A 19,478-nucleotide genomic window follows, 5' to 3' on the forward strand; every position below is an offset into this window, starting at 1 on the left:
TTGGCCCTTACAGCCGTGGCGGCTTGCCTCGGCCCTCATAGCCCTGGCTTCATCTAGAAGGTTGTCCGGAAGGATGTCTGGAATGTCATTCGGCTGTCCAGTCTAATTAGCATATTATGCTTTTATTATATATATATTATTTTTCAATTATAATTGACAATCAACATTATAATTTTTGTTTACTTTGTTTTTTAGATTCCACATATAAGTGAAATTGTATGGTATTTGTCTTTCTCTGTCTGACTTATTTCACTTAGCATAATACCCTCTAGGTCCATCCACATTGTTGCAGATGGTAAGATTTTATTCTTTTTTATGGCCAAGTAATATTACATTGTATATATGTACCACATCTTCTTTACCCAATTGTCTATTGATAGACACTTAGGTTGCTTCCATATCTTGGCTATAATATATGAAATGTCCTTTGTCTCTTGTTAGCTTTTGTTTTAAAGTATACTTTGTCTAATGTAAGTATTGCTACTCCAACCTTTGTTTTTCTCATTTCCATTTGCATGAAATATCTTTTTTCGAGAGAAACCAAGATGGCGGCATAGGTGAACACCTAAACTGCTGCCTCGCACAACAATTTCAAAACTACAGCTAAAAGACAGAACAGACATCATCCAGAACCACAGGAAAGCTGGCTGAGTGGAAATTCTACAACTAGAAGGAAAGAGAGGGGCACACGGAGACTCAGAGGAGCTGCAAAAGGCTGAGGTATGGAGACACGTGCGCGGAGAGGACGGGCGGCTGAGTGCCTGGCTAGCTTTCTCTAGCGGGAGACAGAAGCTCCCGATTGCACTGAACCCCAGTTCCAGGCGAGACCCTGGGGTCCCAGAATTGTAAGGGGGGAGTCTGGACTGTCGGGAAAAGAGAGGAGCACACAGAAACTCAGGGGAGCCGCAAAAGGCAGAGGTCTGGAGGTGCATGCGCTAGTGCACACAGAGAGGACTGACTGCTGAGTGTGCCGCTGGCTTTCTCTAGCGGGAGGGAGACGGAAGCTCCTGACTGCGCTGAACTCCAGTTCTGACTGCACTGAACCCCAGTTTCGGGTGAGACCCTGGGGACCCAGACTCATACGGGGGGAATCTGGACTGTCGGGAAAAGAGAGGAGCACATGGAAACTCAGGGGAGTCGCGAAAGGCAGAAGTCTGGAGGTGCATGCGCTAGTGCGCACAGAGAGGACTGACTGCTGAGTGTGCCGCTGGCTTTCTCTAGCGGGAGGGAGACGGAAGCTCCCAACTGCGCTAAACTCTAGTTCCGGATGAGAATCTGTGAATCCAGATTCATTGGGGAGAAACTGGACTGTCTGGCAGTGGGTGAAACTCGAGGGCGGCTTTCTCTCAGAGGTGCTTGCAGCGATTACCGAGGGACATTGAAACCCAGGGGCTTCATAGGGCAGGGCTGACGGGAAGCCAAGGCTGTCTGCTTAGCCCTGAAACTCCGCCCCATCCAAGCTGAGCACAGAGGCTTTTGGAATTTTGCAAGTCTTGTCTCAGAAGGGTGTCTCCAACAAAGAAGTTCTCCCAGCGTGGACACAGCTGATCCTCATAGCCAATTAGCCTGGAGGTCAATTCCTCCCAGTGATACCAACAACAATCAACACTTAACTACAACAAGGCTGTGCACACAGTCCACAAAGGGGTGCACCAAGAGTGTCCACCTCAGCTAACTGGGGAGGCTGAGCCACTGGGCCCTAGAGGACACCTACCACACAAAGCTACTCTACCAACTCAGGGAAGCAACCAAAATGCGGAGACAAAGAAACAGATCACAAATGAAAGAAATGGAGGAAAGCAAACAATTGGATATAGAGTTCAAAACCACGGTTATAAGGTTTTTCAAGAATTTCCTAGAAAAGGCTGATAAATTTAGTGAGACCCTCGAGGATATGAAAAAGGACCAACTAGCAATTAAACATACACTGACTGAAATAAAAAATATTATACAGAGACCTAACAGCAGACTAGAGGAATGCAAGAATCAAGTCAAAGAATTGAAATACAAAGAAGCAAAAAACACTCAACTGGAAAAGCAAAAAGAAAAAAGAATCCAAAAATTTGAAGATAGTGTAAGGAGCCTCTGGGACAACTTTAAGCATACCAACATCAGAACTATGGGGGTGCCAGAAGAAGAGAGAGAGCAAGATACTGAAAACCTATTGGAAGAAATAATGACTGAAAACTTCTCCCACCAGGTGAAAGAAATAGACTTACAAGTCCAGGAAGTGCACAGAACCCCAAACAAGAGGAATCCAAAGAGGACCACACCAAGACACATCATAATTAAAATGCCAAGAGCAAAAGACAAAGAGAGAATATTAAAAGCAGCAAGAGAAAAACAGTTAATTACCTACAAGGGAGCACCCATACAATTGTCAGCTGATTTCTCAACAGAAACTATGCAGGCCAGACGGGAGTGGCAAGAAATATTCAATGTGATGAATAGCAAGAACCTACAACCAAGATTACTCTACCCAGCAAAGCTATCATTCAGAATTGAAGGTCAAATAAAGAGCTTTACAGATAAGAAAAAGCTAAAGGAGTTCATCATCACCAAACCAGAATTATATGAAATGCTGAAAGGTATTCTTAAAGAAGAGGAAGAAGAAAAAAGTAAAGATAAAAATTATGAACAACAAATACATGTCTATCAACAAGTGAATCTAAAAATCAAGTGAATAAAAAACCTCATGAACAGAATAAACTGGTGAATATAATAGAATCAGGGCATAGAAAGGGAGTGGACTGACAATTCTCAGGGGGAAAGGGGTGTGGGGGGTGGGGGAAGAGACTGGACAAAGGTCGTACACCTATGGATGAGGACAGTGGGGGGGAGGTAAGGGCAGAGGGTGGAGGGGAGCTATGGGGGGGGGTAAGAGGAACAATTATAATAATCTGAACAATTAAGATTTATTAAATTAAAATTTTATCCCTTTACTTTCTTCTGTATCTATATTTTGATCTGATCTGGGTCTCTTGTAGGCAGCATATGTATGGTTCTTGTTTTCTTCTCCGTTCAGCCACCCTATGTCTTTTGATTGGAGCATTTAATTTATTTACATTTAAAGTAATTATTGGTAGGTCTGTAGTTATTGCCATTTTACTATTCATATTTTTAATCTTTTTCTTCTTCTTAAAGAAGTCCTTTTACCATTTTATGTAATATTGGTCTGGTGGTAGCTTCACCAGGCACTTGGTGTGGTTAACATATATGCAGAACCAAGACAGCAGCAGAAAGAGCTATCCATTCATCTTTTGATTAGAGCATTTTGTCCTTAAAGTAATTATTTATAAGTATGTAGTTATTGCCATTTTATTGTTTTCTGATTGGATTTTTTTTTTTTGTAGTTCTCTGCTCCTTTCTTTTAAAAAAAATATTTTTATGGATTTCAGAGAAGAAGGGAGAGGGAGAGATAGAAACATCAATGATGATAATCATTGATTGGCTGCTTCCTGTATGCCCCCTATTGGGGATTGAGCCCACAACATGGGCATGTGCCCTTGACCAGAATCGAACCCAGGATTCTTCAGTCTGCAGGCTGACACTCTATCCACTGAGCCAAACTGGCTAGGGCTCTGTTCCTTTCTTATTCTCCTGCTCTTTACTCTTGTTGATGACTTTCTATAGTCTTGTTTGGATTCCTTTCTCTTTATTTCTTGTAGATTTCAGTTTGTGGTTACCATGTGCTTCATATATACCAAGCTATGTTTATAGCAGTCTATTTTAAGTTGATAGTTGCTTAAGTTTGAACACACTCTAGAATCACTACCATTTTTACTCACCCCCTGCACATTTACCAGTATGTTTATGTTTTTCTTGTGTGTTCGCGTGTATCCCTTAATTTACTGTTGTAATTACACATGATCTTCCTTTCCTACTTTTGCCTTTTAGCCTTTCTACTGGCCTTAGTGTTGGTTGACTCATTGCTTTTATTATGTGTTTGCCTTTGTCAGTGAGAATTATTTTCTTAGCAATATTTTTATTCATATTTTTTATTTTCTTCTTCTTAAGCTACTTGAACATCCTATATAATAAAAGTCTAATATGCTAAGTGTCCAGTCAACTGGTCGTCCGTCCAACCAATCAAAGTGTAATATGCTAATGTATGCTAAGGGCACTCAACCGCTTGCTATGACATGCACTGACCACCAGGGGGCAGTCAACTTGTTGACCAGTCACTATGATGTACACGGACCCCCAGGGGGCAGACACTCCGACTGGTAGGTTAGCTTGCTGCTGGGGTCCAGATGATTGGGACTGAGCGAGATGGGCCGGACATGCCCTGGAGCCCTCCCACAGTCCTTCCCTGACTGGCCAACCTCCTGTGACTCCCCTGGCCCCGATTGTGCACTGTTGGGGTGGCCTGCTCCCTCGGCCTGGCCTGCTCCCTCTTGCAATCCGGGACCCCTCGGGGGATATCGGAGAGCCGGTTTTGGCCCGATCCCCCAGGCCAGGCCGAGGGACCCCACTGGTACACTAATTTGTGTACCAGGCCTCTAGTTTCTTATAATATTGGTTTGGCGGTGATGAACTTCTTCAGCTTTTTCTTGTCTGGGAAACTCTTTATTTTTCCTTCTATTCTAAATTATGGTCTTCCTAGGTAATCTTGCTTTAGCAGGGCTCATAGTCCTGCATCACACCTTTTCTCCCTGTTCCCGTCATCACATCATTTCCTTTTAATTCCGACTCCTCCTATGCCCCTCTCCTAAAGACCCTTGGTATTACAGAGGGCCCTCTTGGATAATCCAGGATAATCTCCCATCTCAAGATCACATCTGCAAATGAAGTTAACATTCACAGGTTCAGGGGGTTAGAATGGATGTCTTTGGGGGCCATTATTCAGTCTACCACAGAAACAAATTTAAGAGCTGTGAAAAAAGATGAAATTATTTTGGAAAAGTGGGGAAGATTATCACAGAAACTAAGAGAAGAAAACATTTCTGGGAGCAATATACTCATTAAATGCTGGCAAGAAGTTAGCTAAGATAAGGACAGAAAACTGCCAGCTACTTTCGCAACTAGGCCATTGTAAACATGATGTCCGTGAAGTGATAGGGAGGAAGCCAAACTGGAGTAGGCTGAGGAATAAATGCAAAATGAGAAAGTGAAGACAGTATGTATAGGCAACCCTTGGGTGAAGCTTAGCTATGGCAAGAAGAGAAGAAAGAGCAATAGGTGAGAAGGACATGAGGCAAAGGGGTGGAAGAGTTAAGGATGCTTAGATACTAAGGGGAAAGGGCTCACACAGGATAAGCGTTTGAAGGTATAAGAGCAGTGAGTTCCCTGAGAAGCAGGATAAAAGGGCAGGAGGAATGAATCCAGAGAAGAGGCAGAGAGAAAGCATGGACTAGGAGGAATGCCTCTGCTACAAGAGGAGGGAGCTGAGGATGAGGGCGGCTGCCCATGGAGCTGGGGAGGGAGAGGCAACTAAGGTGATTTTAGACAGATGCTTTCCTGTGAGGCAGGAGAGGAAAGGTCTGTCTGCCAGAGGGGAAGGAAAGAAGCAGGGTGTGTGAGAAGAATAACGAAGGTCTGGAGTGGTTGTGGGGATGAGCAGAAAAGGCTATGACTGGAGTCGCGCACAAGCACGTGGTAGAACATCAGTAGAGCTGGGCCCTTGAACCGTGTTATTTGGAAGTGAAAATAAAACAACAAAAAGTAAACTTGCAAGGACTAAGAAGTGAGGGCTGGAGTGCTATCATAGAATAATCTCAATGTATTCTGAACTAAGTATGAGCAGGAGATCTGGCCATGTTAAACAGCTCTAAGTCAGAAAGGTTGCTAAAATATTCCAAGTCGGCCATGGTTTGAGTCACACACCTATAAATTCGAAGAAAGATTTTCAAAATCTGCAACCCATTTCAGAGAGTCATGAATATTTTCATTATGTAGTTTTTATTTTAGACGAACATTATTATAAAAAAAAAGTTCACCTGGAATAAAATCCACTTAAAAAACAACAAAAACACAGCAATAGTATCAGTACACAGTTAATGAATTGGCTTTAACAAGACTAACCACACGACAGGCCCACTTTATCTGCAGGAGCTTTTCACATTAAGCCATTGGAACAAAAATAAAAACACCAAAACATATGCGGTGGGATAATTCTATGGAAAAACTAGATATTTTCCATTAGGGGGCATGATTTTAGTCAAAGAGTTATGATATTTTGAATTAAAGGAACTGCTGCAAACAAAATAAAAACCCATCTGTAAGGCCATAGGAATGAATTCTAGTAAGTTCACATTTTTAAAAAATGTAAGAAAATGAAACAAGTTCTATTAGTTGTTGGCAATACGAAATGCAATTACATACGGTATAAGTTATTTCAAAAAAATGAAGTAAAATTTGAAAATATCCCTAAAATAATTGTTTGCTAATTTTTATTTTTGTAAATTTCAGTCACTTAGATTTTATTTCATAGTGAGCATGACAACCATTCATTTTATTAGTCTTTTAAAAAAGACCAATTCTATTGTAAAATTGTGCTAGCATTTGAAATTTTATTAGCATATCCTGTCTCTCTAGGTTTCTCTAGGACAAGGAATTTCATTTTTAGACATTCCTTTCCCCTTCTTTAGCTGTAACAAGAAGGAAAATGGAATGTACTTTCTGTTAAAAGGAAAACTATAAAACCTGACAGCAGAAATGACTGCTTACAATCTGACACAAGTACACCAACATAATGAAGTGCTGTTTTAAAATTTTAAGCTTAGAAGCTCATCTTTAAAGATTAAGAACTAAATTTATAAAGAAATCTAAGTCATAACCTAGAAAAGAAAGTCTGCTTAAATGTATCACTTACTGTTCACAGAAAAAACTTTATATAAGCCTTAATACAGATTCCCAGCATTAGAACCTGTCAAATGGAGTTATAATCTCTTATTAGAAATTTCTGCAAACATTTATCTATATTGCACAGCTAAATTTATTAATGGAGATAGGGAGATAATACTTCTTTTTGAACTATTGGATATGACATGTATGTTCTAAACTACCTCCTACCTTTCCCAATGATGCCTTTAGTTTAAAACAAAACATATCGTCTAAATTGTGTTGGATGCATAAAGGCTGGCTCACTGTTTTTCTACCAGGTATTAGAACACTAGTAAGCTAATGAGGTATAATAAAAAATAGTCCTTCAAAGTAAAGAGTATAGTCTTCTGAAAATTTATAATAAAGACTGCACAAAATGTTCATGTAAATAGTAAGAAACCCTGCAGCACCTCCTAACTGATGCACAGGTGGGTTATTTTCTTATAATCTGTCTGAAGTAAAATAGAGCTAAAATAAGTTCCCAGTGAAACATTTTACAATCAACTGATTTACATGCTACTTAGTTACAGCACATTTTCATTGTCTGATACCCTCAGACTCTATTTGAAAAGGTCTAGTCAATCACTGGCAGAAATGAGCACACTGATAATAAAGTGCAGCCACTGAATACCACTGGTACTGCTGCACAATTTTCATGTACCTGATCCATAGACCACAGAAATGTTCAAACTAGATTTCTTCAGTTTCAGCAGGGAACAGACAATTATCTCTCACTAAATTCATCTACAAATAGAAAAAATAATGCACTATATGTACATTATTAAGCAAACTGGAATATTTATTGGGTCATTTTACCATGCAGAAGGTGAATTTCCTATGGTCTTAGCTCAAATTATATACAATTTAGCAAGACTAAATGTAAGAAAATAGCAAGGACGATTTATTTATATACAACAGAGCATATACCCCGAATTGCTGCTACTTCAAAGAGCACCTTTAGACTCATCTAGCTTTCACGGCTCTTTCAAAGGAATTTCATGGAGACTAGTTATTAATCCATATAAGACAAAAGAAGAGAGAAAGAATAAAACAAAAGCAAAGCATTCTGTTTAAAAAAAAAAAAAAAGCTAACCATAGGATATGTCAGTTTTGGTTTGCAGATAACCCCTGAGATATAAACCAAAGTGTTAAGACACCAAATAGTCAGAGGTAAATTACTAAGAGAATTACATTCATACATGGTGTCATAGCACTTGCCTTTTAGAAACGACTTTGTTATCCTCCAGAAAGTTTAACTGCTTGGAATATTTTTCAGAAAATTAGTGAATACAAGATGTTTCTAATAAATTATTTTTTCTTTCCAAAGATGTATCTAATTTTAAGATGGTAGACTTATAATAAACTTTCAAACAAGGAACCGCTTGATTATACTCGGACACCAACAGATGCCTTTAAGCCTATAGGTAAATTTTTTTAAAAATTTGTTAATAATGTTTAATGTCCCCATCAAAAATAGCTCTGGAATATTTATATTTGCTGTAGCTAAATTGTGCATAAGTTTTCAAAAAGTTTGAATGGTTCAAGCATTCTATGATACATCTTAATTTGAAGCAGAATTCTCTGTGGTAACAAGCAATCTGTTTCCACTTCCATTTCCAATTCTTAATTTCAAGCATGATGGTAAACTCTGTGAAACAAAACAGGCCTAAAAGGAAGAATACTTATCAACAGAATTCATTTCCTTCATCACCTCTGTGTTACTCCCCTCTGTGTTATGACACTGAAGGCTAGGATAACAGCAATGACATAATGACCTTAATTTGGCACACAGTTAACACTAAATCCCTTTCTTTTCTTATGTGATGGTTTCATTTACAAAAGGTACCCCAGTTCCAGGGTTTGGTGAGAAAGACAGCTAAGCTTTTGGTTGGCTTCGGCCCAGATGACTGGACCAAGTTCTCTAACAACAAACCTAAACAGATCGAACTGGGTTCTACCCATTCAACAGTAGCTGTTTTAAAACGGAAACCTTGCTCATATTTTTTCTAATGAAACAGCAAGACTTTTCCTAGAGGCTGCACTAAGTCTATTTATTCTTATTTTGTTTAAAAACCCAAGTAAAAACAGAACGAAAATCATTATTTTCACCATTACCAAGAGTTATTTCTTCTAAATTTATGTTAACAAGTCATATCTCTTCCTTTAGGTAAGCTTTCTGTGAACTAAAATTTAAATGAACTCTTGTTAACTCTTACACATAGGGATCATGGTAGGAATTGGGTATTACAACTAAATCAGCAATCTGGGGAGTAGACCTAAGACAAAATATATTATGTATGCTAATGTGATGGAACCACAATCAGACACTGAAATAAAATCCTAAATGGTACATTTCTCTGCCCATGTGAAATTTCAGCTCAAGAGTTCACAACTAGAAACAGACAACAATGGTAAAATATGTTACGTTTTAGATAACTGACTGATTACAATAGGTCAAACATAGGAAAAGACAGCAAATATGAACCCCAGGAAAAAAGAGATTAAGGTCATTTCCAAATGAAGTTTTTAGAGGTTAGGCAGAGGAAATCAACTGAAAAGTGATTTCTTCAGCTACCCAGACTGGCTAAAAAGTCAAGAATGAAGCAAAGTGCTAAACAATAAGAAACAAAAAAAATTACAGCCTATGATGAATAGGTGGACATTTTTAAGATAAATTTTATCAGAATTTAATGATTCTTATTTAAGAAAATCACAAATCAGAGCCTTTAAATAAATGCCATGAATGCAATAACATCTGGCCATATGAACATTAGCCCAAATGTCCTTTAATTTTAGTTATATTGACCTCTGCTTTAAATGTTCTACTCGTTTTAAACATCCCCAAAGCACAAATTTGTGTAGAACTTTATGAGACAAAAGTGTGCATGTGAGAGTCTAAGACTGTGCTATAACAGGGAAAGGCTAACACTGATGTGCAAAGTGAAAAAAGAAAAGATAGCAGCTTCTGCAAAAGGCAACAAAACAAAGAAAAAAACAAGTCTTGCATGTGTCTCCATTTCATTGCTTCCATGTTTGAAAAAAGGAGCCTGTTATCTCGCTAGGCTGTGGCTGGAATCCACTAGGTGTTCTGTGTCGAGAGGTCTAGGCTCGGTGGTGCTCTCAGCAGCAGCCTGGCGGTGTGATTCTGAGGCTGGGTGACCTGTGCTTTCAGAGAAGCAGGAAAGGGTCCTCTAGGTGTGCTGCAGTCTCTCAGAAAAAAGTTCATCAAAGTAGCAAACACCGGAAGAAACTGGTCTTCTTTGATCGGTTTTCTGTTATTTTCACTGGTCCACCTGCCCCTGATGAATTGCTGTCATTCTAAAAAACAAAAGACAAAGTTACCAAGAAAACAAAAGTTTCATGGTTTGACCCCAATTATCTAAAAAAAAAAATAATATCAAACCATATCATAAAGGTGCATTCAGTAGGGTATTTTATTAGAAGAGGAACTCATTAAGCTCTGATGTTAATGGTTTCTTTGGAAAATGAAGGTTAAGATGAGAAAAATGTTTTTAGGATAGCACCTTTTATATGTATTACTATCAGGAAGCTCCTATTTCCAGATCAAAAAAATTACTGCCAATGGAGTGTAAAGTTTTAAGGGTAATGATGGAAACAATGTTAAGATATCAATACAGACAATTTTGTTATTAGAGGTAAGAAGTGTTGGTAACATAAGGTATATAATTATATTCAGAATTCAGGTTAAAATAAACTATCAAGGTTGCCCTAATGATTCATCACTGAGATAATTTAAAATTTAAGCAAACTTTAGCAACTTCAAGATCATAATTATATATAAATATAAATGTCACATCAAAACTAAACTAGATAATTTTATGGCAAAAATTTAATTTGTGCATTATTTTAAATTTTGGATCAAAATTCAATGAAAGTCCACTTAAAGAGCCAGATAAAAGAACTGAAATAGCTGCAGTTCAGAAATAAGAAACTTGGTCTGGCCGGCGTGGCTCAGTGGTTGAGTGTAGACCTATGAACCAGGAGGTCACGGTTTGGTTCCTAGTCAGGGCACATGCCTGGGTTGCAGGCTTGATCCCCAGTAGGGGGCATGCAGGAGGCAGCCTGTCAATGATCCTCTCTCATCATTGATGTTTCTATGTCTCCCTCTCCCTTCCTCTCTGAAATAAATAAAAATATTTAAAAAAAGAAATATGAAACCTGAAGAAACAGAAATAAGAATCAAAGTTCAACCAGCTGAATATGTGAGTCAAGGAAAAAAAAAGAGTTAATGTGAATATATTATAATCAGAGCTATCCTTTTAATCAAATAAATACACAGAATAAATAACACAAATTTACAAACAGTATAATGAAAATAAAATTATAAGTGATACAAACCATTTTTCTGTTGAGTTTTGTCATTATATCTCGTGCAAGTGTAAAAAATGCCTAAAGGTAAACCAAAAATTGCATTATTATATATTATAATATATTTTAAAATAGAAATATAGAATGTTTTCACTATTACATTATAAATATATTACTTTAAAGCTTTTAATTGAGAAAAGAATATAATTGTAATCATGACTATTATATCTTACTAGAGCACCACTGCATGAAATTCATGCACGGCGGGGGGGCGGGCAGGGGGGAGGTGTCCCTCAGTCCGGCCTGCACCCTCTAGCAATCCAGAATCCCTTGGGGGATGGCTGACTGCCAGTTTAGGCCCAATCCCTGGCAGTCAAACATCCCTCGCACACTCCGGGACTGCTGGCTCCTAACTGCTCACCTGCCTGCCTGATTGCCCTAACCACTCTGCCTGCCTGCCTGCCTGATCACCCCAACTGTTCGCCTGCCAGCCTGATCGCCCCTAACTGCCTCTGCCTGCCTGCCTGATCACCTCTAACTGCTCACCTGCCTGCCTGATTGCCCCTAACCACTCTGCCTGCCTGCCTGATCACCCCTAACTGCCTCAGTCCCTGCCGCTGTGGCTTCATCTGGAATGACGTCTGGAAGGTCGTTCAGCTGTCCAGTCTAATTAACATATTATACTTTTATTATTATAGATTTTTCAATTACATCACAAACATTTTTCCAATGTTATCAAACTGTCATTCATTCGTCAAATATTTTCTGCACATAATATCTGGCCCAACTTCCCAATATGACAGGTTTTTAGTTATGCAGAGCTTCCTCAGTACACCCAGAGCACCCAGGGGGCAGAAGCTCTGTCTAAGCCACCCCTGCACACCCAGAGCGGGGCACAGGGCCTGATCTAGAAGATGCTGAATATCTATTTAATCAGTGAATGAACAAATGTTTTACCCTGTAGCTCTAAAATATATTTTTACAAAAATCTCTTTTATTGCCAATGTCCTCTTTCAAATCACTTTCACTCTTATACCTTATATAATCTTAACATTCCAAAATCCCGACAGTGCCTACAACTCAGTTCAATCCCCCACCATGGAAATCAGTTCAAATGCAGGTAGGACAAATCTGATTCATCTTAGTGACATTTTATGCCTAGTGTCTGTGATCCAAACCAAACATTTTTTAACCCTATCATCCCCACTTTGTTTCTAGGGAGTCAAGACTCATAAAGCTTCTTCAGTTGTGTCCATACTAAATCCACTGTTATGTCAGTCTCTTTGTTCCCAACCATGCTTGATGCCCCAAAAAATATTTAGCAAAAGAACTATTTCCAGTCAAGTCAAACAGAAACAATACATAGCTATTATTATCACTCACTATCAGTGTCTCACTGGTCACCCGTAAGTCTAAATTTCTAAATAAACCCATCCCAGTTTTTATGAGGCTAACCACACTAAATGAAAGCTCTGGGAAATTGCTAACTTCTGCAGAATACCAGGCCAGATTAAGCAACTGGGGAGCACCCAGCTCTACACTTCCATAGCTCAATGCTCTCTCTAAGCCACAGGTGTGACCAGGGCACAGGTACTAACAGAGATCTCAGCCTACTCCAGTAAGCCAGGGTACTGCTTTCATTCTGTGGGAGAAACCCTATGTGGGCCAACTCAGTGAGCAAGCTTTTCTCCTGCCTCACCATTAGAGCGGACTTAAGAGGTTCCCCTCTTTCTGATGGAAGGAAATCCTTTTGTGGCAAGCAGAAGGAAGCATTTTTCTGCTTATCCATGCTCATCTAAATAAATCAGTAGAGACTTCCTGTTTCCTCACACCCATTAGTCAATCTGAATATGAGTTTTAGTTACTTAAAAAAAAAGTTATGATCATTGTCCACTATCCAATAAAGTCATTTAAGCCTCAATTTTTAGCTATGATGATATGGTGATCAGTGAGTAGCCTAAGAAATTAAATGTTTATTAAATCATCAATATTATTGTTAAGTGAATTACATATATTAAAACATATTACATGTAATATTTTTATGACCAGTTTTTAAAATGTTTTTACAAAGAAAATATTGTCACCAGGGTGGGTATTGGTCAATGGTTGGAGAGTTGGCCTGCGCACTGAATGGTCTCGGGATCAATTCAAGGGCACGTACCTGGGTTTCAGGTTCGCTCCCCGGCCCCAGTTAGGGTATGTTTGGGAGGCAACCAATTGATGTCTCTCTGTCACATGGATGTTTCTCCCTCTCTCTCTCTCCCCTCCCCTTCCCTTCCATTCTCTCTAAAAATCAATGGCAAAATATCCTCAGGTGAGGATTAACAACAACAACAAAAATATTATCAAAAATTCTTCCCTTGGTAAAGAAAATCTATTCTTAGAAGACTTCAGATGGTTAGATTAACAGTTAAATTACTAAAAATTTATTAAAGTACTCTCTGGTAAACACACTTTCTTACTTCTACCAAATGCCATCGTATTACAATATATCATATTAATCTACTTAAACATGTACATTAAGGGAATCTGTTCAATAAGCTAACAGTTTAATTCTCTCTCTCTCTCTCTCTCTCTCTCTCTCTCTCTCTCTCTCTCTCTCTCTCTCTCTCTCTTTCTCATAGAGACAGGAAAGTAATTAAGACTCGCCTGCTATAGGCCACTATAGGATGACATGAATGATGATAGGTGAGCAGAGGAAGACACTGCATTTTGTCAGCTAGTGCAGGATTTCCAGCTTCCCAAATACAGGACAAAAGTGAACTTAAACTGAGCATCTATCTTCTGTTTAGTGAATCTTATATTCACTTCTGTATTTGAGTGCAGGGTGTCCCAAAAATATGTATACACACTTGAACAGCTGATAACTCACTTAATTTTCACTTCTTTTCAGATTTAACTGATTTGAAATAATAAGCAAGCTTTGAACAAAGCAAATTTATCCACTAGACTTTTTTATAGGGATACATAAAAGATAAGTTTAAGGTCCAAAACAAGCAACATTTGACAATTTGAGGGCACACAAATACCAAACAAAATGATTCTTGATGTTTGCGATTCCTTTGCTTCGCATTATCAGTAGTGCCTGGACTAGAACCAGTCATCAGTCTGAAAACAGGCATTGACAAAAAACATTACTCACTTCTGTGGATTTTTAAAGATTTTTTAAATGAATTATATATTAATAAATACTCCAAGTGTGTACACATATTTTTGAGACACCCTATATATTCTTTGTGGAGGTTGGGTGCTAGAAATTCAACAACCAGGTCCACATCAAAGTCAGAAGCACAGCAGTTCACAACATGGAGGTGGAGTTCACACAAGGCATCACTAAGTCAGAAAATAACAAGGCTTTGAGAATCACTTGAACATCGGTAGATAAGCGCCAGTGCTACTGTATAACAAGGCACCAAACCTGTCTTTCTTTCTTACCTCTTCTACATTTGTACTGGATTTTGCACTTGTCTCCAAGAATTTAATCCCATAGTCAATTGCTAACTGAAAGGCAAACAGAGACATTTAAATATAGTGCAAGTTACTTGAACATATAAAGCATTTATATTTTCTAGGGTTTTCAAAGTCCCAAAGGTAGAGTATCAAGTTCAGAACTCTTGTGGTTCTCAAATCTCTTTGCTTCCTTCTGTGTTTGAATTGAGATCTAACGTAACCATCATAAGCAACATGGCACCACTCCCACTCACAACTTAAATACAGTACTTCTCTTTTTTCCTATTCTACTTTTAGTTCTCTATACTTACAAGAAACACTGTGACAGACTCACACCCCCTACCATTAATTTGGGATTCATTCACCCCTTTTATCTGCTCTGAAAGTATAGTTCTCCAACAGTGACTATACTGATTTTTTATTATTTTTTTAATAAATTGGTGCTTAACAGAAAAGCTTAAAATGCTAAGTATTCATTGCTTTGGTTTCTATTGATTGTGACAAATGTGAACTCTTCCATATTTCCATCTACTCCCAAAGAATTCCCAGTTCATTTATAACAACAAGATTAAGAGAATGTTTTTAGGAAAAAAAAGTTTCAGATTGAAAACACACATACACACACACGGCTAAAACAAAATTACCAGACTTAAAAATTGAAGCTTCTACATCAATTTAGAAAATGTCACAGAAGTAAACATGTACATATAATAAACTCCTTTGCTTTGCATGACACAAACAGAGAAATGCCTATAAATGACTAATAAATGACATCAATAGCTTGATGTGTTATAAGGAGTTTATCCATAATGACCTAAATTTAAAGTGTAGTACAATATTCTTTAAGAAATGAATTGGTGCCCTAACTGGTTTGGCTCAGTGGATAGAGCGTCAGCCTGCGGACTGAAGGGTCCCAGGTTCGATTCCGGTCAAGGGCATGTACCTTGGTTGCGGGCACATCCCCAGTAGGGAGTGTGCAGGAGGCAGCTGATCGATGTTTCTCTCTCATCGATGTTTCTAACTCTCTATCCCTCTCCCTTCCTCGCTGTAAAAAATCAATAAAATATATTTTAAAAAAAAAGAAATGAATTGGAGAATGATTACTGTTGAACTTCACCTATCCTATTAATTTTTTCCAAAGGAAATAAATTACTTTAACTTATGGATATGGAAGAAATAGCCTGAATTTTAAGCTGCAGAAATCTGAAAAAGAACCAATTTGTATTTCCCAGAAAAGAGCAAATTCTTTAGGAATGAGTCACGACTACACAGTATATAGAGTTGGATCTCGAATACTAATTCGTACCATTCAAGTATAGATACATCTTTTTGTTGTTTTTAAAGGATTAAAATATAGATATTTTAAACACTTAAATCAATAATTATACTAAGAAGATAAATGCTTAATGTGAGTAGGTTTGAATCTTTATGCATTCGGTTCAAAATTACCTTCTCCCCTCTTTCTTTTGACACTTGTCTTTTGTCATTCATATCGCATTTGTTACCCAGGATCATTCTTTCCACGTCTAAAGAGGCATGCTGTAGGAAGAAAACAGAAAGTTATAAAAACAGCCTGAAAAGGACAGTTATTCAATAGACAAATCTTAACCTATTAGAAACATACCCATGAATTTAATAATTAGACTAATCACCTTTCACTGGACACAAGACATGATTTAGAGCAATTTTAAAAGCTGGGAGGAGGGGAAAAGCTATGGTATAAGAGGCTATGCAAACTTTCTTCCCAAAGGCTCACAGTCATTCTCATGTATTTTGGTACATGAACAACAGAAGTAAAACTTATGGTTATCTAACAACGAAACTTCCAAATATTAGTTTGTATCAAAGAAGAAAAAAAAACTTGGTCCTGAGTGAGCCAATGAAGAAGGTAGTCTGGATTCTGAATTACTTAAAAAATAAATTCATATAGGTTAATATAATTATGTACAAATTAATTCTGAGTCAGATTTCTTTTTGAAATGTTAAAAATATAGTATCTTAATGCTAATCAATCTAGAATTAAACCAAACTTCAAATATCGAAGATGGAAAAACTGTTAGAAGGGCAAAACGGTAAGTTGCTGGAATAAAGATATACTTTTGCTAGTCAATCAGATGATGGAACAGATAGAACCCAGGCATCAGATGTTTTAATCCTGGCTCTCCTTTTTAAAGGCTATATTAGCATAAGCAAGTCACTTCTTTCTGGCCTCAGTTTTGTCTTGTGCAAAATGGGGACTCAGATTAAATTACTTCCAAGATCTGGCCCAAGTTTAAAATTCTGTGAAACTGCTCCTTCCTCTAACTCCATCCCCCATCCAAATCCAGCAGGGCAGTCAGACTGCAGACGGACATCTGCCCTCCATGGCATGCTAAGCGAGGGCCTGCCCTGCCCATGCCCTACTTCTTAGCAGCTCAACTGCCTCTTCCAGAGACTGGAAGCCTTTATAAGCACCAGCAGGTATCATCATTCCAGTATCATCATGGTGATCTCCAGCACGATCATTCTCTTTCCATATATACCTCTTCAATGTTTCTTATCCAATTTTTAATATTGTCGAAGGACTTTTCATTTGTGATGTCATAGACCAGCATGATTCCCTATAAGAGAAAAACAGATCTTTATTTAGTACAGTATATATTTAAAGTTATAAAATATAATGTAAATGTACTCCTCCCCTCCAGAAAGCTTTTGTTTGTGGCTTTTTTGGTTTTTATAAAATACTAGAGGCCTGGTGCACAAATTTGTGCATGGGTGGGGTCCAGCTAGCCCGCCCTGATTGGGGCCAATCGGGCCGGGCTGGTGGGGGGGAGGGGACATGGGGGGAAATGATTGGGGCTGGGCTGGCCAGGGGAGGGCTGCAGGAGGTTGGCCAGCTGGCCCTGCCCCCCCGATGAGGGTGGGGAGGAATCAGGGGCAGGGCCAGCCCTGGAGAGGGGCCATGGGTGGTTTGCTGGCCAGCCCTGCCCCTGATTGGGGTGAGGGAGGCCGATTGGGATCCAGGCCAGCTAAGGGGGAGGGGCTGCGGGAGGTTGGGGGGCACCAATCGGGGCTCTGATCAGGCCAGTTGGCTGCAGCAGCGTTCGCCATAGTGACTAGTTGTTCCGGTCATTCCGGTGTTCCAGTTGCTTGGCTTTTATATATATAGATTTTATAATATTTTAAAGTATGGAGAAGCAAAAATAAATAAATTCTTCCATTGCCTCACCAGGTAATTAAATACTCTCTTAACATTTTCACTGTTAACCTTTAATGAATTAGTGATTATGGTGAAGATGATACACCCTTTCTACCTGACCTCCTATGATAAGAATCGGCACTAAACTGGAGCTGAGAGAGTGTTTAAGTTAAAACTGAGACAGCACTGAGAGTAAGAGGCAATCACTTCTGTTGTGTACTTTTTTATTCAAGTAGAAATTGCCATGCTTCTTACTCCTACGCTAAGATTGTAACCATACCACTTAAAAATTATGTCTTTTTATACAGGCTGATCAAAATGTCACTATCTGCCTAAGTAAATCACAGGCATTTAAAATATAATAAATTTGTTATGCAAGTTTAATGAAAGGCATTGTCACCATATTTTTAAAGACCCAATGGCTGGTGTTTCTAAAGAGTTTATCTTCTACTAGTAAGTGTTTCAACTGACACCTGTATGCTAATATTCCAAAATCTATATCACAGACCACACTTCTGTATAGACCCACCCATCCATTCACCCATTCACCCAATATTTAGTAGATATCTATAATGTGCCTGATACTACACTAAGTATTACCAACAGCGAACAAGATAGACAAGGCCTCCTCCTCTCATGAAAACAATAAACCAATAATTATGCAATTAATTATAATTTTGATCATTGCTATGAAGTACTAGGAGCTCAGTACAAATGCTAATCTAATTTGTTGATGGGCTGGGGTGGTTAGGGAAGGCTTCCCTGAGAAAATGACATTAAAGCCAAGGTCTGAGGACTGAGTAAACCTGGACTGGGCAAAGGTGTGAGGCTGGGCTGGAGAGGGAAAGGCCACAGTGCCTGGCACATAGGAGAAACGTTATAAATATCTTGCTGACCAGGAAGGCCCAGAACCCACTGGACTGAGTGAAGGAAAGTCAGTTTGGCAAAAGTGCACAGATCCGATTGGAGAAGAGCACAAAGATGTGGCCAAAGAGATAGACAGATAGGGGTCAGATGTGACTTGGAGACCACTAATTGGGCATCATTTCCCAGTTGTCTTCTGTGGTCACTGAAAACTCAACTAAGTAAAACACGAGGTTGTCTTCATCCCCTCCAAATTTCCCTTCTTTCTTGTGCTCTTGTTTTGATGAAGGGTGACACAATCCTGCCAGCCAGCCCAAGCAGACCCCTGAGAGTACTCTCTCAGAGTCAGCTGGTCCTGCAGGTCCAACAACCTCAATGGTTACCGAAAATGACACCCCTGCCTCACACACATGAATGGCACTTATTATATTCTCAGCAATTAACTTTTACCTGGATTACTATCAGAGTCTTTTCATTGGTATCTCTGCTTTCATTCTTAACCACCTCTAATCCATTCTCCATAAGGACACTAGTTATCACTTTATTGAGACCTCTCCACTGGATTCATAATTAAACTAAAATTTCTTAACATGGTATGCAAAGTACTTCAGATCTGGTTTCCAACTTGGTAAATAAATATAAAAATAAATCATATAAAACACACATATACACAAAGATAAAAGAACCCAGGAAACAATGAAATTTTAACAGAAGCTATCTCAGGGAGGTGGAATTTTGGATAATTTCTTGGGATTTTCAAAGTTTCCTATACTACATATAACCTTTTGATAACCAGAAAAATATGTATTATTGTTTAAATGGCAAACAGTAA

The 19,478-nt window shown here is 38.7% G+C and overlaps 2 protein-coding genes across 4 annotated transcripts in view; both read right to left on the minus strand.

The window, feature by feature from the left end:
* Nucleotides 1-19,478, minus strand: part of LOC308246765 (gamma-secretase subunit APH-1B-like) — a 159,885-nt gene that overhangs the window by 35,931 nt on the left and 104,476 nt on the right. The gene's annotated exons all lie outside the window — the stretch shown is intronic.
* Nucleotides 5,869-19,478, minus strand: part of RAB8B (RAB8B, member RAS oncogene family) — a 64,969-nt gene continuing 51,359 nt past the window's right edge. The window contains exons 4-8 of the mRNA XM_080682942.1: nucleotides 17,127-17,204; nucleotides 16,054-16,143; nucleotides 14,590-14,655; nucleotides 11,185-11,235; nucleotides 5,869-10,143 (exon numbers count right to left, since the gene is read on the minus strand). Coding sequence (XP_080539068.1) covers nucleotides 10,051-10,143; nucleotides 11,185-11,235; nucleotides 14,590-14,655; nucleotides 16,054-16,143; nucleotides 17,127-17,204 — 378 coding nt within the window. The 3' untranslated portion in view covers nucleotides 5,869-10,050. The remainder of the gene's footprint in view (nucleotides 10,144-11,184; nucleotides 11,236-14,589; nucleotides 14,656-16,053; nucleotides 16,144-17,126; nucleotides 17,205-19,478) is intronic.

The sequence above is a fragment of the Plecotus auritus genome (genome assembly GCF_963455305.1).
Source record: "Plecotus auritus genome assembly, chromosome: 1".
In the NCBI taxonomy this organism is placed as follows: Eukaryota; Metazoa; Chordata; class Mammalia; order Chiroptera; family Vespertilionidae; genus Plecotus; species Plecotus auritus.